General features: G+C 37.0%; 1 protein-coding gene across 1 annotated transcript in view; it reads right to left on the reverse strand.

The window, feature by feature from the left end:
• COL24A1 (collagen type XXIV alpha 1 chain) overlaps nucleotides 1-22,306 on the reverse strand; it is a 486,748-nt gene that overhangs the window by 21,761 nt on the left and 442,681 nt on the right. The window contains exons 54-57 of the mRNA XM_063624268.1: nucleotides 21,929-21,982; nucleotides 16,426-16,461; nucleotides 4,449-4,484; nucleotides 4,314-4,340 (exon numbers count right to left, since the gene is read on the reverse strand). Coding sequence (XP_063480338.1) covers nucleotides 4,314-4,340; nucleotides 4,449-4,484; nucleotides 16,426-16,461; nucleotides 21,929-21,982 — 153 coding nt within the window. The remainder of the gene's footprint in view (nucleotides 1-4,313; nucleotides 4,341-4,448; nucleotides 4,485-16,425; nucleotides 16,462-21,928; nucleotides 21,983-22,306) is intronic.

Below are 22,306 nucleotides of genomic sequence, written 5' to 3' on the forward strand. Positions count from 1 at the left end.
AAATGCTCACCAACAGAGGGCAAGATGAATAAATCACAGGATATTCTTAATTGGCATCACTATGATTTTCTGTGTGTGGCAGTAAATAATACAATGACTATTAGTAGATTAGTAGTGTAGAGTTTGATGCTTTAGTCATGCTAAGGTACCAGCAATTTTAAACACCATCAGTGCAGGCGACAACTCAATAAACAGGCATTTTTTTCCCAACAGGTATTAGAAAGAAAAGAAATTTCATAACACTTGGCCACTTAAAAATTTTCTTAACAATCTCCATATTCCTTGAATCCCCAAGGTATTCACAAAGCCTAGCTCATGACTGGCACATAGCAGTCCATCAATTTGTTGAATTTATTGACTTTTTCCCCACAGGCAGACTTTAAGAAAGGCAGGGTCAGAGAAATTGTATTAAGAGGATTTGCCTGGGAAGTCATTCAGTCACATCTAAGTGACCACATCGAAGCATAAATCTCTCATTAGGTGCAGTGAGGGGATCAAAAAAGGAAAAATAACTTCTTCCAGGCACTCTAGTTAGAGAGAACATATTCTTACATGGAAATCACTCAATATTTACAAAAACATGCATGTAAAATAGAAAACAGAGAATAAAGATTGATTATATGTTGTGACTAGTGAGTGTGAAATAATGAGGGAATTAGACAGCAGTATTCATTATACTTTGGGAGAATGTAATCTTCATAATTCTCTCCAAATCATTTGACTGAAGAGCAGATCTAGTCTAGGCACCTCAGTTTTTTGAAGAGAAGTGTTATTTTTTCATATATCTGCAGTTTCAAGATCACTAGATGGTAAAAATGCTAACCAAACAGGAACTCATTTCAGGTCACACCCCTCTTCATGAAGGAAGTTTTTGCTGATTCTAGGGAACCAGAATATAATAGCAGCTGCCACTTCTTAATTCACCAATCCAGGTTCTACAGTTGACCCATTAATTGGAATACATCAGTTGGGAATTCTTTCTCTCATTTAATGATTTTTAACGACTGTTATTTCCATCATATACACCAAACACAGACACATATAGACACTCTGTTCTTCCCTTTATTCTACTAATCATTTCTGGTTAACTTTGACATCATATTGTATACTTCTGTGTTCATTTCTAAATACCTTACCATATACACTGAAGTCTGGTCATTACCCTATCCTCACATTCAAATTCACCATCAATACATATTCCTTTTCCTGAAACATTTCCTTTTAGCTATTCCACTTTAGAGAACTGAGCAAGTTACTTTAGTTTCATAGGTCTTATCAATATGTGGCTGGACTGGATTAGAAGTTTTCATACTTATCTTGACCCACAGTAAGAAATACATTTTTACATCATGACAAAATTCACACAAACATACATATACTTAACCTTAAAAAGTTCTGTAAAACCATATTTATTCTTACTGATGATGATGTACTGATTTTTTTTTAAATTGAGGTAAAATTTATATAACATAAAATTCACTATTTTAGTCACTTAAAAATATACAATTCAGTTGTCTTTAGTAGATTCACAGTGTTGTTCAACCACTACCATGACCGAATTTCAGAGCATTTTTATCACCCAAAAAGAAACTCCATATCTATTAAGCAGTCCCTCCCCATATTTTTTTTCTATTCTATTTCATTTGCTCTAAAAATAATCCTGAATGAGACTCACTAAATTGGTCTTCTGATCCGCTGACCAATGAATCCCAACTCAAAGTCTGAAATAACTGCTCAATAATTACTGAGAGAACCTCTAGTTCTGAGTCTATTCTTTTATAGACATTGTTTCTCTGCAAGTGAAATCTAGTTTAGAAGATTCCCACTAAAATTTCCTGAGATGTCGCCATTTTTTGTATTCATGCAAGCATGCACTCAACATTTATTAAAAGCTTAAATGGAAGGAGAATTTAAAAAGTAGTCTCTATCTTCAGAGGGTTCACAATATAATAGAAAAGACAAACATGAAAATAAATGAGTATGAACAAAGAAGGGGAAGTGATCAGTTCTATCTTGTAGTGTGATGAGGGAATGGAATTAATAAAAGTTTCATGGAGGCTGACTTTAGAAAGAATGTCTAGGTGTCTTATTGTCATTTAGACGTCTGCTCTAGAAATCTTATCCTCAATGTTATTTTCCTGCAATGGACTCTGCAAGTTCCAGAAAAACAGCACTATATATGGAAATCTGTTTTCATATTGGCCAAGAAGGAATACAGAAAGGAGAAAAAGGGAGAAAAGAAGGAAACAAAGAAACTAGCATTTATTGAGTAGTTATAATGTATTCAACACATATATTTTCTTACTTAATCTTCCTGATTAATTTCTCAAAGTATATACATATTTTAATCCACATTTTGCTCTGAGCAAAAACCTCTCATGTCTTACTCTATTTTGGCTGTGTAGGAACACATATATTTTCCAAGTGAGACAGAGATATGTGTCACACAGTTTGGCACTTAAATGTGAAAATTTTCACTGAACATTTCTTTAATTTGCCAATGACGTATGATCCTTTCGAACTTGAACTTGTTCTTTCTTGAGAAAGGAGCTATGATATATCCAAGTCATTATAATTTGGGAAGGCAATTAATGAGGGTACTTGTAATCCACGCATTGCGGGGATCCAGGAGGAAAGGAAGAATAAACAAGTGGAAAGTGATTTGAAGACTTGGAGAAAGACATTGTTTTTTTTGTTGTTGTTGTTTTGTTTTTTTGAGACAGATTCTTGCTCTGCCAGGCTGGAGTGCAGTGGCATGATCTCGGCTCACTGCAACCTCTGCCTCCTGGGCTCAGGTGATTCTCCTGCCTCAGCCTCCTGAGTAGCTGGGATTACAGGCATGTGCCACCATGCCTGGGGTTTTGCCATGTTGGCCAGGCTGGTCTCAAACTCCTGACCTCAGGTAATACACCCACTTCGGCCTTCCAAAGTGCTGGGATTACAGGTACAAGCCACCATGCCCGGCCGAAAGACATTCTTATTGATGTTCACATAGGGAGAGTTTCCCTCCACATTAGTCAGAAGGCCAGAAAGGGGAAGTGATTTTTTAAAATCACAGATAAATGGGTCTCTTATTTTCAAGGGGATAGTCTTCCTTGTGGCACTTTGCTTGGAAGTTATTCCTTGCCCCAATGAAAAGCTGAGGGAAATGAAGAGGTCCTGATCCGCTGAGAGTAGACCACAGGAAACCACCACCTAGAACTAGCAGAGATCTAAATGACATCAGAGCAGCATGTGAAATAAGGAGGCTTAAATGGCATAGGACTGACCATTGTTTGGGATGGTGTAGCCAACAGTAGATCCACGTTAGGCAGAAAATGTGACCAAGGACCACTGTATTTGACCAGGAGGCTGGAGGAGTGGGGTGTGGGTGAGGTTGCAGATGGAGAGAGACCTTTCATAGGGAGCAGGAAGACAAAAAGACTGCGGAATATGAGAGTGGGTACAAAGCATAAGGAAAATCAAGCTCAGAATATCAGAGGGCATGAGAATAGCAGAAGCAACATAAACATTGCCTCAGAGATAAGGGTAGCAAGTTTTGGGTCATAGTAGTTAGATAATAAGCAAACATAAGAGAAGTCTGATGGCTTCCAGAGTTACCAGCAACTGAGAAAGATTCATGTAAATCAAAGAAGTGAATAACTCTGGCTGTCAAAAAGGGAACATTTAAAAAGGGAGAGTGAAGATGTAGAATTAGGAAGAAATGGAGATACTTAGTTTTTCAAGTGCTTATTATGTATTATACAATGTGGTGCGTGCTTTACTTCTTTTTTTTTTTTTTTTTTTTTTGAGACGGAGTCTTGCTCTGTCGCCCAGGCTGGAGTGCAATGGCGCGATCTCGGCTCACTGCAAGCTCCGCCTCCTGGGTTCACGCCATTCTCCTGCCTCAGCCTCTCGGAGTAGCTGGGACTACAGGCGCCTGCCACCGCGCCCGGCTAATTTTTTGTATTTTTAGTAGAGACGGGGTTTCACCGTGGTCTCCATCTCCTGACCTCGTGATCCACCCGCCTCGGCCTCCCAAAGTGCTGGGATTACAGGCGTGAGCCACTGCGCCCGGCCTCGTGCTTTACTTCTTACTCAATACTTGAAACCACCCAAGAAAGCAGGAGATACCATCTCCATTTTATAAATAAGAAGTCTGAGGTTTGGATTTCATGTTTGTGTAGCTGGGCCAGCCCTGTATCAGGTTAGCAAAAAAGAACAGAGGTATGCAAAAGGGATACCTTTTAATAGAGAGTTAACAGAAGAAGATTTAAAAAGTTAATATGACATACTAAGATAAAACAAAACAAAATCAAACCAAGCAAACTTACTCTTGGGCCTGGTGCTCCAGGTGGACCCTAGAACACAGCAAATTAAAAAAAATACACATTTATTTAGTAGACATCTTAAACCAGGCAAACATATAGGCATCAATGGTAAACAGATATAAATGAAAACCAACTCACTGGAGGCCCTGGTTGACCTCTCGGTCCTTGAAGACCCTGGAAGAAATGGAGACAAACACAAGACATATATATTATACTTTTGGTTGGGTATAAGCAAGAGAACTAATATTCAACCTCTGTCATTGCCTTTCGTGCCAGGCAAGTCATACAATTTAAAATTGTTTTAGTATTCTAAAGTTATATGCTCTGGTACTTAGCAATCATCCATATTCATAAACAAGCTAGATATTTATTTTCCTGTTTATTGATATTATTAGAAACTGAATTTACTCATTTTAATAAAATATTATAAATGTAACATTTTAAAATGTTAGTATTGTCTAAAGATGTTTTTCCTGTTATTTCTAACTACCATCCACCTAATCATCAAACATAGAAACTTCAGTGTTCTTAGACATCTTAATTTCTTTCATCTGTCTATAAACTGGTTACCAACTCCTGTTGAGTTCACCTGAAAATCTCTCCAAAATAATACTTCTCCATTTTTATTGATAATTAAATGAAGGAATGATGTTAATATTAATTAGTATTAATTTAGAAATTAGAAAAGTTAAAAGGTATATAGCAAAATGTCAAAAGTTATGTTGACATTTTTCAAAGCGAAGCGATAGTAATTACTGTTAAAAATGCTCAAAGGCCCTGTATATCTGTTCAAAAGTAACTTAGATATTCGGCTAAATGTTAAGACTATATTGAGTCTACTCCAATTATGGTTAAAAGATGGCAAAGCAACACTTATCTTCAGCTAAGTTTTGGATAATGTTGACATCATGCTTGACTTAGTATTAAGCATCTTGTATTGCCAAAGCTGTTAATCCTAAATATACTGTGATAGCTAGAACAAACAATACACAGTAACTTGAAAAGAGTAGAGTACTCCAACACTGTGCCTGCTAGACATGTCTTAGTTTATCTGGCTTATGATTACAAGTTTAAGCAGAGAATGTACAAAACTTGTACATAATTAAATGAATGAATGATGTTAAAATTAATACCAGTTAATTTTAATACTAGTTAATACTAGTTAAAATTAATACTAGTTAATACTAGTTAATTTTAACATCATCCATTCATTTAATTATCAACCAATGCATATATCTCAGAAGCTGCATGGTAGGTGACAGAAATGTCACATTGGAGATAGCCTTTTAAATATACATAAGCTCAAAGTGAAATTGGTTATGTCCGCTTCTCCATTTTGGATCAACAATGTAAAAATAATAAATAGTTGTGATAGTCCATTCCACTTAGCAAGTTTTTGACATTTGGAAAGTATCACTGATGGTTCAGTACAAAATACATATCTTACCTTTGACTTCAAAAGAGGAATTTATCATAGAAAAATAAGAAACAATTTCTACTGCTGATTTTATAAAGTTCATTTCAGCTTATTATCCAGAACAAGTCAGATCACAAATATAATCAAACAAAATACTTCAAACCCACTAGCATAGGGCAGGGCAACCCCAATGTACCCACATAGAATAGGGAAAGTAGCCAAGTTAAAAAAATACGATACCAACAATATAACATTTTATTAGTTCTTTTTTATTACTCTAGCTAATACACCATTAAGGTGAAGTGATTCACTGTCTAGTCTATATAAAGCTGCTTATAGGCCAGGCACGGTGGCTCACACCTGTAATTCTAGTACTTTGGGAGGTCAAGGCCAGTGGATTGCCTGAGCTCAGGAGTTTGAGACCAGCCTGGGCAACATAGTGAAACCCCATCTCTACTAATATGCAAAAAAATTATCCGGGTACGGTGGTGTGCTCCTGTATTCCTAGCTACTTGGGAGGCTGAGGCACGAGAATTGCTTGAACCCGGGAGGCAGAGGTTGCAGTGAACCGAGATCACGCCACTGCACTCCAGCCTGGGTGACAGAGTGAGACTCTGTCTCAAAAAATAAAATTAAATAAGTAAAGTAGTTTATAACAACACTATGATTGTCTCTGTTAATTTTCTTTTAGTTTCTTTTTTTTTTTTTTTTTTTTTTTGAGACGTAGTCTCCCTCTGTTTCCCAGTGCGATCTCGGCTCACTGCAATCTCCACCTCCCAGGTTCAAGTGATTCTCCTGCCTCAGCCTTCCGAGTAGCTGGGACTACAGGCGTGCGCCACCACTCCTGGCTAATTTTTTTGTATTTTTAGTAGACATGGGGTTTCACCATGTTGGCCAGGCTGGTCTCAAACTCCTGGCCTCAAATGATCCACCTGCGTTGGCCTCCCAAAGTGCTGGGATTACAGGCATGAGCCACTGTGCCTGGCCATCTATGTTAATTTTCTAAAGGGGAACCAAATTACTCTGAATGGTTATGGTGGTTATTTAGCTATAGTAAAAACACTGCCTATGAAAACAAGATTCTCTTTCCACTTTATCCCAGAATTTACATACGATCCTCCAAAAGTTACATATTTTATCGGTATACTTTAAAAATACGTGTAAGTGCATATCCTTAACCTTGAGTATGTTAGTCTTCCTTTTTGTAAATTCTTTTATTTCATTTCCTAATGTCATTTCCTTTATGTCATTTTCCTTATGTAAATGCAATCTTGATTTAGCTTCATGATCTTTATTTTGGGCTGGCTCAGTTGCAGAGAGCGTCCTTTTCTCATTTATAAACTGAGGAGCTTCCACTGTGGGATGTTTAGCAGCATCCCTAGCTTCTACCCACTAGATGCCACTAACATCTCATTCTTTTCCCCCAGTTGTCTCCTAGGGTGGTAGGGGGACAAATGGCTCCTGGTTGAGATTCATTGGTTTGAAAGGAGAATTTAGTAATATTAAATAAGTTTAACTAGATAGTAATGTAATTTTTTTTGTTTTTGTTTTTTGTTTTTTGAGACGGAGTCTCGCTCTGTCGCCCAGGCTGGAGTGCAGTGGCGCAGTCTCGGCTCACTGCAAGCTCCACCTCCCAGGTTCACACCATTCTCCTGCCTCAGCCTCTCCGAGTAGCTGGGACTACAGGCGCCTGCCACCACGCCCGGCTAATTTTTTGTATTTTTAGTAGAGACGGGGTTTCACTGTGGTCTCGATCTCCTGACCTCCTGATCCGCCCGCCTCGGCCTCCCAAAGTGCTGGGATTACAAGCGTGAGCCACCGCGCCCGGCCGATAGTAATGTAATTAGAATGGAATGAGTGAGCATCACAAGTCATAGGGTGTGACTGCAAATAAGAACATAAACTCTTCAGTTGTCATGCGGGTGATAGCTGGGCTACTCTTGATCTAGGTGGAGGACACACACACACACACACACACACCATATTCCTTACCAAGACCTCCTAACCCTCTTTTTCTGAGAGGCACTATAATTTATAGAAAAACACAATCACATAGGAATTGGGAATCTGGGCTCTGGTTTTGTTTTTGTAACTTGATTTGCTATATGGTCTTAAGTGAACTGCTGTACATTTGGACCTCAGATATGTAAAGTGTAATATAATAGGTCTAGTGAAGATAATCTCCAAGATTCACTTTAGAATTATGATTTTCAAGACTTTTATCAATTTTCTTCCTGATGTGTGTTTTTTAAATTTTTAAATTTTCTTTAAAGACGGGAGTCTTGCTATGCTACCCAAGCTGGCTTTGAACTCCTGGGCTCAAGCAATTCTCCTGCCTTAGCATCCCTGAGTAGCTGGCACCACAGGCATGTGCTTCTGCATGACCCACCTCATGTTTTATATCTGGATAAAGAAGGTGTACACATGCATACAGACTGGGAATTTAAAATTTAAAGTCTGTACAAATGTAATGGTAAGTGTTCTTGAATTTAAAAAGTTTGACATTTTTTAATGAATGATTTATACTATTTATGAATTTTAAAAAGAAATACATACATACATATGCTTTAAATGCTTACTGTGTTAATATTTAGGACCTATTTCCCATACCCTAGTTTTTCCTTCTAATGCAGAAACCATCCTCCTCACTTTCAAATTGGAGGCAAGTAAGACAACTACTAATCAAGAACTGTGAAGACATATTAACTTAGAGATAATATTAGAGAAAATGTCAATGGGATGTTTCAATATTTTATGATTTCATTAAATAGTATATTATAAATATGAAGCAGCTAATCTAAAAATTCATGCTGAGATTGTTCTGTTTTTTTTTTTATTATTTCTATAGCTGTAAGTTATATGATTCAAGTTGTGACATTTTGTCAAAATTATTTTCAGGTCAGGTATAGTGACTCATGCCTGTAATTCCGGGGCTTTGGGAGGCAGAGGCCAGAAGGATCACTTGGGGCCAGGGTTCGAGGCCAGCCTGGGCAACATTGGGAGACACTGTCTCTACCAAAATAAATAAATAAATAAATAAATAAATTAGCCCAGTGCAATGACATGCACCTGTAGTCCTAGCTATTTGAGAGGCTGAGGTGGGAGGATTGCTTGAGCCCAGGAGTTCGAGGCTCCAGTGAGCTATGGCTGCACCACTGCATGTCACCACTCGGTGACACTGCAAGACTCTGTCAACAAAGAAAAAAAATCATTTGCTGATATCTGACACTAGGATATCATTTCTGCTGTAAGTTAAAATTTTACTTAGAATTTTACTTGTTAAATTTTTACTAACTGTATCCCATTATTTCCAGCAGTCCTCTCTGCATTACTTACTCTAAAATTTACTTAATTGGGTTTTAAGTGTTTCAGGTCTCATAGAAAGTAGGAAATTTTGTAAACTTTCAGGATTTATTTGCCAGTAACACAACAGTTTTGAAGTAGAGGAAGAGTAGAGAATTCTACATGCTATCTGCTAGGTTTCCTTAGGATGCCATAAAACTCTGGCTCTGTTTAGAATATATATATATATATATGAATAGGGCTGGGTGCGGTGGCTCATGCCTGTAATCCCAGCACTTTGGGAGGCCAAGGCGGGCAGGTCATCTGAGGCCAGGAGTTCAAGACTGGCGCGGTGGCTCACGCTTGTAATCCCAGCACTTTGGGAGGCTGAGGCGGGCGGATCACGAGGTCAGGAGATCGAGACCACGGTGAAACCCCGTCTCTACTAAAAATACAAAAAATTAGCCGGGCGTGGTGGCGGGCGCCTGTAGTCCCAGCTACTCGGAGAGGCTGAGGCAGGAGAATGGCGTGAACCCGGGAGGCGGAGCTTGCAGTGAGCCGAGATTGCGCCACTGCACTCCAGCCTGGGCGACAGAGCAAGACCCTGTCTCAAAAAAAAAGACTGGCCTGGGCAACATGGTGAAATCCTGTTTCTACAAAAAAATAGAAAAACAATTAGCTGGGTGTGGTGCTGGACGCCTGTAATCCCAGCTACTCAGGAGGCTGAGGCACGGGAATCACTTGAACCAGAAGGTGGAGGTTGCAGTGAGCTGAGATCATGCCACTGCACTCCAGCCTGGGCAACAGAACAAGACTCTGTCTAAAAAAAAAAAAAAGAAAAAGAAAATATATATGAATCTAGGGACTCATTTTAAAAACAGTCCATAGGCAGGCAGACTGGGAGCAAGTATAGAACAGAAATAAAAATAACTCTTTCATAAATGGCCATACAGAATCAGCTCTCTCAGTGGTGGAAAGGACCTACTTGGGATCAATACTAGAGTTTACAATGTTAAATTACAGAAGACATGAAGTTTTCTAATCAAGAAACCCAAATTATAACAAAGGAGTTACTTTTCATGTGTTGTATAATGAGCTGTAAACTTCTTTGCATATTTTTAAAGTCACTGAATCATGCTTTGGTCATTTTTTTGGTTATATTTAGGTATAAAACTTGGTAAGGAGAGCACAGTTTAATAAATTCATAGTTTAATAAATTTTTCTCCATGGAAAATTTTAAAATAAGATTGAGGCCCGGTGTGATGGCTCACGCCTGTAATCCCAGCACTTTCAGAGGCCGAGGCTGGCGGATCACGAGGTCAGGAGATCAAGACCATCCTGGCTAACACAGTGAAACCTCGTCTCTACTAAAAATACAAAAAATTAGCTGGTATGGTGATGGGCACCCATAGTCCCAGCTACTCGGGAGGCTGAGGCAGGAGAATTGCTTGAACCCGGGAGGTGGAGCTTGCAGTGAGCCGACATTGTGCCACTGCACTCCAGCCCGGGTGACAGAGTGAGACTCTGTCTCAGAAAAAAAAAAAAAACATAATAATAATAAGATTGATAAAGCAATTTGATAGATTGTTGTGATTCTGATCTTTGTGCAAAGACTTAAGTCTCTTATTTGTCTCAATACAATAGGTCTTAGCTAATAAAATCCATTCCAAAAATGCACCATTTACTAGTATTTTCTGAGAATGACCTCCGCGAATGTATTACATTCTGAAAGACAGTAACCAGTTAGGCGTCTTTAGCCAGTCAATTATTTAAACTGCCTCCTTAAAGAAAACAAACTGGTAGAATGTATTGAAAAATTCCCAATGAAAGTGTAAGAAATGTTACTCAGCTTTTCCATAAAACAAAGGAGAAAAGGTTTAACGGCACATTTTATGGATTATGATAATTGCAGAATGATCTCCAGGAATTAAAAGATTAACTTTATAAAGCTCCTTAAATTATAATGGAATCAAAGGAGAAGTGATTAAAAAGGTATTTAGTATCAGTTATCAGTTACTCAACAATAAAACAGAATAAACTCATAATTGTAATGTGCCAGTTAATCCTTTTTTTTTTTTAAACAGCAAATTTAGTTGCCTACTCTAAATGCCGCTGTGCCTATTTCCCATCTCCCTTGGGTACTGGAAGTTTGCACCTTATTTATAAAGAGAACCGTGATAACCCACAGACTAAAAACTCTAAAAAGCAAGTTAATTCAGGAAATGCTACTTTACCAGGCTAGAACTGGAAATAGTGTTTCACTTTTTAATTTTAGGGCATATTATCCATTCATCAACTATTACCTATTACATGGGAAGTTCTGTTCTAGACACTGATAACCTGTGTATCACACAAAGTTCCTACTCTCATGAAGTTTACATTCTAGTGGAGGGGACAGGAAACAATTGCAATGAGTGCTATTATGAAGAAAACAAAACAAGACGCAGTGAAAGAGAATGACCGGAAATGGTGAGACAGAATGGTCTGAGAAGACTTCTTTAAGATGGTATTTGAGCAAAGACCTGAATATTGAGATAAAATTAGTCATTTGAAGAGCATATGAAAGAATTTCCTAGGTTAAAAAAAGGCATATTCCTAAGAATAGAAAGGAGGTTAGTGTAGGTGGCAGGTGGAAAATGGTGCATGAGGACACTGGAGAGACAAACGGGCCGGTTCATGTAGGGTCTTGTAAATCAAGGCAAGGAAGCTTAGATTTTATTCTAAGCACAAGAAAAAGTCATAGGGAGGTTTTTAAAGAGGAGAATGATATAATTTGATTTATTATTTAATAATATCACTGTATTTGCTATGTAGAGAATAGATTGTAGTGGGGGAAAAGTGGAAGAAATGACAAAAAACCAGGAGTCCAGGAGGGATATCATGATCACCTGCACAAGGTTGCCCGTGAGGAAGAATGAGAGATGGATTGAGAATAGGATTTACAGCCGATGGGAATTAATCTCTAAAGAACTCTTTATGTTCTATGGCTTTGTTACTTCTTTTGTTGGGGGGGGGGGGCTTATTTATTTTTCTTTTATGTAGAATCACACATATTCAGATCTGGAAAGAACTTTATAGGTATCTCTTCTAATTCCCTACTCAGTGCAGGAATACCAGTCCAGTAACTTGGGGAGATGGTCAGTAGGCTTTGGTGAAAGGTAGTTATTACCTTGCAAAACGATCTTTTTGTGTAGTTTTCATTGTTGTAGTAGACAGCTCATTATTTACATGGAGCTGAAGTTAGCCTCAGCATTCTATTAACTTTGTCACTAAGTATTTATTGTGTTAATTATGTGTCCTATATGTGTTAATTAGGTGCTACAATAGACTGGGGACTAGGTGGTAACAACGATGGTAGGTAGGTACTAGGTGGTATCTAATATATCTCATGCCTTCATGGAGCTCACTTTCTCTCAGGGAGCTGAGCACAGAAACCAAAAGTACAATTCAATAAACAAGTCTTTGAAATTTTATCCTCTAGAGTTACTCATACTGTATCTATCCTCTCTTTTATAAGATAACCTTTCAAATATTTGAAGACAACTATTACGTTCCAACACCTCAATTTTATCTAATTCATTTACCAATAATTCATTAAATATTTATTGAATGCCAACTATAAGAGAGGCACTGCCAGGTGTGAGGGACACAGCATTAAAACAAAAATCCACAGATAAAATGTTTGTGTCTTCAAGGCTACATTCTAGTGAGGAAAAATACAATAAACAACAACAACAAAAACAAATAAATATGTACTATGTCAGCTGGTAGAGACACAGGTAGAAGGAATATAAGGCGTCTCAGGAAGGTGGGGGCACTGCTATTCACACAGGCTAGTCAGGATAAGAGGACATTTAAGTACAAAACTGAAGAACACGTGCCAGGCATTGTACTAGGTCCTGAGTGCTAGGTATTATGTCCAGGGGTGGGAGTGGGGTGGGGTCAAAACATTAGCATGCCTGCCCGAGAAATGTTCATTAAATCAAAATGTCAAGATCAGCAGGAGCTCTCTACCATACATAAAGGGTATGGTAGAGAAATAACAGGTGCAAAAGCCAGAAAGCGCGACGAGAGAAGAAAGAACAAGGAGAGGGATGTAATCAGGCTGCAGAATCTGGTAGAGGCTAACCATCCCAGATATTTCAACTGGTCCTACCAGGACATGGGTTCCCCCAGATCCTTGCCCTTCTCTGAATGTGCATTAACATTGTCCATGTTTTCTTTGGGGATAGCATGACTTGTACCACTACCTGCTTTATTCTGCATGCCATATTTCTATCACTACAACCTAAGATGGCAGTCCTAATCTATTGCATTTGTAATCCATCACACGCTCAATTTTTTTTTATGTGAAATGCTTGTGGCATTGCCATAGGTACTTCAGGCTTCCTAATCCTGATGGAAACTATGTCCCAGCCACAGTACTTGGAGAGGATACTGAGGAGGCATGCAGAGCCACACTGATAGGGAACATGGGCTAATTCCAAGTCTCTCTGCTTTTCCTTTTCCTCTCTCACTCTTCCTTGGAAATATAGCTTCACTGTGTGCATATGCTCTTGCTTCTTGTTACAATAAATCTGCTGAGAAAAGGTGAGGATCACATTTCTACAAATTGAACACATCGATTTAAATATCCTTTTGTGATTCTTAGGCTATCTGAAATTACACAATTTCTCTTTTTTAGCTAATTAATAAAACTGCAACTTAATTATTTTGAATCTCAAGCATACCCTAAGATGAGAAGAAAAAATCTCAGCTGTCACTATGTAATCTCATTAGCTTCTAATCAAGACTTTACTGCTATATTTAAGTTTATTCTTATGGGCCTTATGTACTTGGTTTCAATCTCCCTCATTTTATTCCATGTCTGTCCTCTGTTTATGGTTGCTGCTTTAATAAGTTTGGCATGGGTCACATGCTAATTGAGTAGACGTTAGCTTCTCTTGCAACAACAAAAACAAAAAAATGAGTAATCATAATCATGTGAGATGAATATGTTAGTTTGCTTCAAAAAATTACTTATAATCAAATTACTTGCTTATAAATAACCTTTTTACTATCTATATGTATCCTATAACATCATGTTAAATCTATACAATAAAAAACTTATTAAAAAATAAGCTCAGCATGATCTCAGCTGGAGAAGTGGCCCCTTTACAACATATCTTCTTTAGCGTGGAAGAATTGCTATCCTAGAAATGAGGGAAGTAGTGCCAGTATAAGCTACTTTGGTCACAAAAGTGCTGTGTACCTTTTGCCCATCCTCTCATCATTGTCTCTAACCGGCTGATATGCAACTAATGATTTGCCTCTGCATTGCAGACCTCTTTGGTGCTGACTGGACATAGTGGGTATGTACCTAAAGCAATTTGGCAGTCCCTTTGTTCTGTCACTAGTGAAGAAAACCCATACCCCATCTCCTGATGCCTGGCAAGGCAAATAAACCATTTCACACAGTGATCCGGGAAGAAGTGATTGGCGGGTTCTTAAACATGCTTAGGGTTTATCAGATTTCACTGCAATCTACCACATAGGGTTTTTATTATTATTATTATTATTGTTATACTTTAAGTTCTGAGTTACACGTGCAGAATGTGCAGTTTTGTTACACAGGTATATACGTGCCATGGTGGTTTGCTGCACCCATCCACCTGTCACCTACATTAGGTATTTCTCCTAATGTTATCCCTCCCCTAGCCCCCGACCCCTCACAGGCCCTGGTGTGTGATGTTCCCCTCCCTGTGTCCATGTATTCTCATTGTTCAACTCCCAATTATGAGTGAGAACATGTGGTGTTTGGTTTTCTGATCTTGTGACAGTTTGCTGGGAATGATGGTTTCCAGCTTCATCTATGTCCCTGCAAAGGACATGAACTCATCCTTTTTTATGGCTGCATAGTATTCGATGGTGTATATGTGCCACATTTTCTTAATCCAGTCTATCACTGATGGACATTTGGATTGGTTCCAAGTCTTTGCTATTGTGAATAGTGCTGCAATAAACATATGTGTTCATGTGTCTTTATCATAGAATGATTTATAATTCTTTGGGTATATACCCAGTAATGGCATTGCTGGGTCAAATGGTATCTCTAGTTCTAGATCCTTGAGGAATTGCCACACTGTATTCTACAATGGTTGAACTAATTTACATTCCCACCAACAGTGTAAAAGCGTTCCTATTTTTACACAACCTCTCCAGCATCTGTTTCCTGACTTTTTAATGATCGCCATTCTAACTGGCATGAGATGGTGTATCATTGTGGTTTTGATTTGCATTTCTCTAATGACCAGTGATGATGAGCATTTTTTCATATGTCTTTTGGCTGCATAAATGTCTTCTTTTGAGAAGTGTCTGTTCATATCCTTTGCCCATTTTTTGATGGGGTTGTTTTTTGCATAGAGGTGCTTATAGTATTCTCTGATAGTAGTTTGTATTTCTGTGGGATCGGTGGTGATATCCCCTTTCTCATTTTTTTATTGCGTCTATTTGATTCTTCTCTCTTTTCTTCTTTGTTAGTCTTGCTAGCGGTCTATCAATTTTGTTGATCTTTTCAAAATACCAGCTCCTGGATTCATTGATTTCTTGAAGGGTTTTTTGTGTCTCTATTTCCTTCAGTTCTGCTCTGATCTTAGTTATTTCTTGCCTTCTGCTAGCTTTTGAATGTGTTTGCTCTTGCTTCTCTAGTTCTTTTAATTGTGATGTTAGGGTGTCAATTTTGATCTTTCCTGCTTTCTCTTGTGGGCATTTAGTGCTATAAATTTCCCTCTACACACTGCTTTAAATGTGTCCCGGAGATTCTGGTACATTGTGTCTTTGTTCTCATTGGTTTCAAAGAACATCTTTATTTGTGCCTTCATTTCGTTATTTACCCAGAAGTCATTCAGGAGCAGGTTGTTCAGTTTCCATGTAGTTGTGCAGTTTTGAGTGAGATTCTTAATCCTGAGTTCTAATTTGATTGCACTGTGGTCTGAGAGACAGTTTGTTGTGATTTCTGTTCTTTTACATTTGCTGAGGAGTGTTTCACTTCCAATTATGTGGTCAATTTTAGAATAAGTGGGATGTGGTGCTGAGAAGAATGTATATTCTATTGATTTGGGGTGGAGAGTTCTGCAGATGTCTATCAGGTCCACTTGGTCCAGAGCTGAGTTCAAGTCCTGGATATCCTTGTTAATTTTCTGTCTCAGTGATCTGTCTAATATTGACAGTGAGGTGTTAAAGTCTCCCATTGTTATTGCGTGAGTCTAAGTCTCTTTTACCACATCAGTTAATTCTACTTCCTGACAACTGCAATTTTATTTTTATTCTACAAGTATCAGAGACATAATAATTAATAACTCTAACAGGGTGCTTGCTTTCATGGAGCTTATAGCCTAGTGTCAGGGTTACTATAATCACAAATTTAGTTAAACTTACAGTTTCACCTCTAAAGCCCTTTTCACCTCTGGGTCCCTAAAAGAAAAAAAAAAGATGTTAGTTCAGTGTTATTGATAGTTACATATTAAATGTAGCTGAGGTCATTATATGTAGAAACATGACAATTTATCTTTTTGCCTTTTCTATGGAGTAAGACCTGTTTTGGTAAATTGTATAAGTTCTAGTTTTCTTTTCCTAAATAAAGCAAACCAAACAAAAAACTTTGAGTGATTCATCATGTTGTCTGCTTTGCTGTTCCTAGTTCTAACCTTAACGTGAGACTGAGATAATTACTTATTCATTCAATTAAGTCAAAACAGCTTATCTGACAATCATATACAAAACAATTTAAAACGGAAATTCTAAATTCAGGTTAAATTCTTCTAATATTTGTTTTTCTTAACTTTTGAAAACCCTGTTTCTGGGATGGTTTCCCTTCTCTTTCTTGCAAATTTTGATATGTTGTATACATTTCAGTGCAGTTCAAAATATTTTCTAATTTTCTTGGAGACTTCCTCTTTGATCCATGGATTATTTAGAAGTGTGTGATTTAATTTTCAAGCATTTGGAGATGTTCCTATTATCTTTCTGTTATTGATTTCTAGTTTAATTCCATTGCCAAGAGAACATACCTTCTATGATCTCAGTTCTTTTACATTTAGTAAAATTTGTTTTATGGCCCATAACATCTTCTATTTTGGTGAATGTTCCATATGCACTTGAAACGAATGTAGTTTGTTGTTGCTGGGTAGACCTACTGCTTTTAAAATGTTAATATTTTCCTGTTCATCCTTTTGAAAATTATATATATATATGTAAAAAATGAATAATACTATTCATCTTTTCTGTAACCTGAATTTATACCTTCATAAATATAATATGAATGCTCTTCCATGTCAATATACATTCTTTTAGATAATTAATATATCTAATAATCTTACCTAGTAATTAATATACTATGATAATATTTTAAATTTGCTATTATTAGACTTTTTGCTAATTTTTGTCATTGTTAGCAGTGTTGTGAGAAATACCCTTACAGTGTAAAATTTTTGTTAAAGATTGTCCTCCAGAAAGTTAGTTTGAAATTACATACACACCTGCAAAAATGGAAGTGTATATTTATTCTGATCTATGTCATGTTCTTTGTTAATTTGCAAGCTAAGAATACTATCTTATCATTTATTCAACATTTATATTACTTCTGTGTTTCCCATCTTGTCTCAATTCATTTTAAACAAGGGTATTAACTGAAAAAACCTTTTTTTTTTTTTTTTTTTTTTTTTTTGAGATGGAGTCTCGCTCTGTCACCAGGCTGGAGTGCAGTGGCATGTGCTCTCAGCTCACTACAACCTTCACCTCCTGGGTCCAAGCAATTCTCCTGCCCCAGCCTCCTGAGTAGCTGGGACTACAGGAGCACACCACTAAGCCCAGATAATTTTTGTATTTTCAGTAGAGATGGGGTTTCACCATGTTGGCCAGGATGATCTCAATCTCCTGACCTCGTGATCCGCCCATCTCAGCCTCCCAAAGTGCTGAGATTACAGGAGTGAGCCACTGCGCCCAGACCCTGATTTTTAAGACATCTACACAGCACTTAAAAAAAATATATACACCGTTTTCCACTCCCTACCTAGTATAAACAACCTGGTATATATGTTTTCATACCTTTTCCTAATCAAATATTGACAAATACATTTCTATATGTATGAGAAATATTGCTCATGTTTTATAATATTGGGATCATATTATATACTCTTCTATGCATCTCACTTAACAATACATCATGAAATAACTGAGTCAGCCAAACTAGATATAATAAATTCTTTTAAATAATTGCATAATATTCCATGAAATGGCTAACCTATAACTTACTCAATCATTCCTTTAGAAATGAATATTCATGTAATTTAAATTTTTTCCAATAAAAGCAGTATTGTAAAAAAAAGTCTTTGCAAAATTTCATTAGCGTATTGGGTGCTTTTATACCTATGGGATAAATTCCTTAAAGTGGAACTGTTTTGTTAAAGAATATGTACCTACATTTAACAAATCTTTCCATAAAGTGTGTAATTCACATTTTTACCAGTGATCAATGAGAGTACTGTTTTCTTCTATAATCCCTTCTGAGAAGTTAAATGTAATATCTTATTTTACTTTAATTTGCATTTCTCTGACTTAAAATTAGGTGTGTTTTTATTATAAAACAATAGTTGAACTTTTGGATTTGTTCTTTTTTTCTCCACTGGCTACTTTTTTGATGGAATGTTTTTCATTTTTCTATTGAACTTTCTTTTTCAAACTATAAGAGCTCTTGGTATATGTGTATGTATGTCTATCTAGACAGATAGATATACACATCTATCTATCTATCTATCCATCTATCTATCTATCTATCTATCCATCTATCTATCTACCTATCGTTACACACACATATCCATATCAACAGATAGGTAGACAATTTTTTTTTTTTTGCTCAGGCTGGAGTGCAGTGGCACAATCATGGCTTTCAGCCTCAACTTCCTGGGATCAAGTTGTCTTCCCATCTCAGCCTCTCGAGTAGCTGGGACTACAGGCATCTGCCACTATGCCAGGCTCATTTTTATTTTTTTTGTAGAGATGGGATCTCACTATATTGCCAAGGCTGGTCTAAACTCCTGTGCTCAAGCAATCTTCCAGCCTCAGCCTCTCAAAGTGCTGGTAATACAGGCGTGAACTACCGTGCCCAATTGAGTCTTTGTATATTAACCTGTTATATATTGTATGCTTTGTAAATATTTTTCCCAATCGATACTAAGTTTAAACTTTATTCATGGAATCTTTTTTGTATACAAAATGAAAAAAAATTTTCAAACATTCAAATATACTTTCTGTTCTTTCATAGGTCTCCCCAATCCTTAAGCTACATGTTAGTTTTCTAGATTATTCTTCAATTTTTTTTTTTTTTTGAGATGGAGTTTCACTCTTACTGCCCAGGCTGGAGTGCCATGGCATGATCTTGGCTCACTGCAACCTCTGCCTCCCAGGTTCAAGAGATTCTCCTGCCTCAGCCTCCCAGGTAGCTGGGATTACAGGCATGTACTGCCACACCTGGCTAATTTTGTATTTTTAGTAGAGATGAAGTTTCACCTTGAACTCCTGACCTCAGGTGATCTGCCCACCTCAGCCTCCCAAAGTGCTGGGATTACAAGCATGAGCCCCTGCGCATGGCCTCTGCTAAGACTTTTATTGTTTTATTTTTTACATTAAAGTCTTTAAAAGTTCATCTAGGAGTAAAATAATTTTGGCAAATGGGGTTCCAATTTTTCTTTCTTCTTTTTTTCTTTTTTAAAGAGATGGGGGTCTCACTCTGTTTGCCCAGGCTGGAGTGCAGTGGGTGCAATCAGCTTACTGTAGCCTGGAACTCCTGGGCTCAAGCAATCCTCCCATCTTAGCCTCCCAAGTAGCTAGGGCTATAGGCATGTACCACCACACACAGCTAATTTATTTTTATATGATGGGGGTCTCACTATGTTGTGCAGGCTGTGTTCCAATTTCTTATAGCAGGAGGATGCTCAAAGTAATTCCATCTCTCTTCCCTGTCACTGACGTAGGAGTGAGCATCTGGCTGAATGCTAGCCAATTAGGTATGAAAAAAATGTAATCGGAGACTTCTAAAAAAATTCTTATTTTTGCCATGATAGTACTTTATGTCACTTTTTTCCTTTGGATAATTATATCTGGATGTGGTTCTTGAGAAATTATAGTCATCTTGCTATAAGCCTAATTATGAAGCTAACAGTCAGGATATCAGGGTAGAGACATAGAGATATAAGAGATACATAAGAACCTGGTCTTGGATAAGATAATTGAGTCACCAAATTAACCAAATCTGAAGCCCTTCCTATAATGTGATACAAATTTTCTTATTGCTGAAAGTAGTTGGGTTCAGGGTTCCTTTTATTTGCAGCCAAAGCTTCCTCAATTATATGCCATTTTTGTTATAAGGAAATTCCTATATATACTTAAGATCAAATTCTGGGCTCTAATCTGTTACACTGATCTGTTTATTTCTTTGTACTACCATATAGTTTCATTTACAAATTTCCAAGCCCGTCACCCCTCACTGGTATTTTTTTTCCCAACGTTTTCTCCAATCTCAAATGCTTATTCTTTCATAATGAACTTTTCTTCTCAGAATGGAAAAAATTGAATACGGAAAAATTGATGTACATGCTGAATATTATAAGGGTCTTTAAGAACTATCTATAAACAAAACATAGTAAGATATTTTAATTAAGTAATTTTAAAATTACATTTCCTTGACCAATTAATACATCATATTTTTGACAGAGGAGAACAATCATTCTGTAATCAGAACAGTATGTGTCCCTTAGCTTGCTGAAGAACCACTCACTAAAATATGAGAATTCTCCCACTTACAATCTTATATAGCTCTGAGGGGCAAATGTTGAAAGTCTACAGAAATACTGAGTTATACATTTTACTTATTTTGTTTACATATCCAGTAACTTCGGTGCTTTCTTCTCTAAATTTATCAGAGAATAGTGGTACTAAACACTTGAAGCATTCTATTTTTATATTTTTAAATTGTCTGTCTATAAATAACTTTCAAATAATTCAAAATATTAATTCCCCAGATAGAATGAATCTTTCCTCTCTAAGTCTCAGTTTGACCCTTTCTACTGTGCTCCTTGTTTGTTTATACTATTATCAGTATTGGAAAACTTTCCCCACATCATTTGACCAATCACTGTCTCATTTTTATGTTTTATTTCATAGCCAAATCTCTTAAAGCACTGGCATATAATACCTCAGTTTCCTCTCCAGACACAGCTTGAACGGAGCGGAAAGAGCGCTGGTCTTGAAGAAACACCAGCTATGTAATTCACCAGGTCTATCACCTTGAATGACTAGATGAACCTCCATAAACCTCATCTGTCTCCTCATCTGTTAAATGAAAATAATATCTACTGCAAAAGTTGGTTGTAAGAATTTAAGGAACATTATTATTAAATATTTTCCTCTACTTCCTTCATCACTGTTACCTGTACTTATTCTCTCAAAGACTACTGTTGACTACTCCTTTCTTGAAACACTTGCAATTCTCTCGAATGATTCTTTCCTTCCTTTATAGTGGGTACTTCCAAAAACTCAAATCTTGGATGTCTGCATATCTTTTGCTCTCTATGTTCTTTCCTTCAGAAGAAGAATTTATTTTTATTGCTCAGGTGTTCATCTCTATGTTTATGACGCTCTCCCCTTCCTGACTCAGTTCTATTTTCTTTTCTCAATTCCAATTATAAACATCTACCTACTTACTTACACTGTCTTCATTACACATATGGTCCCTAACTCCTCAGGAATCATCTTCCAGAAGAAAATGTACATCTATTTTTTCCATTTCCTTCTCAAATACCCAAGCTAATTCTTTGTAGATTATTCCAGAAATAAGATTAAAGAAAAAAAAGAGTACAAAAGACTTGTATTATGATAAACTTACAGTTCTACCTGTTGGGCCTATTATACCTTCTCTGCCAAGGGGACCAGTGTTTCCCTGTTGAGGTAAAAGAAAAACAGTCTCACTGTTAGTGTAATTAAAAAAAAACAAAACTCCACAGAATCTCTTGTACAATGGTAAAAGAGCCATGTCTACATAATTATCCTTTTTAGTATAAAATCTTACAGTATTAGCATAAATTATAATAACCTTGGTTAACAGCATGTGACACAATTCTGCATATTATTAAAGTCTCCTATCAGGAGAGTTACATCTGTATAATTTCTAAAAAAACTGATGAATTAGCATTATGATTTTTATGTGGTGATAACATCAATGATGCATTTTACATGTATGTTATATAACAAATAAAACTACTTT

Source organism: Symphalangus syndactylus, chromosome 12 (assembly GCF_028878055.3).
Source record: "Symphalangus syndactylus isolate Jambi chromosome 12, NHGRI_mSymSyn1-v2.1_pri, whole genome shotgun sequence".
In the NCBI taxonomy this organism is placed as follows: domain Eukaryota; kingdom Metazoa; phylum Chordata; class Mammalia; order Primates; family Hylobatidae; genus Symphalangus; species Symphalangus syndactylus.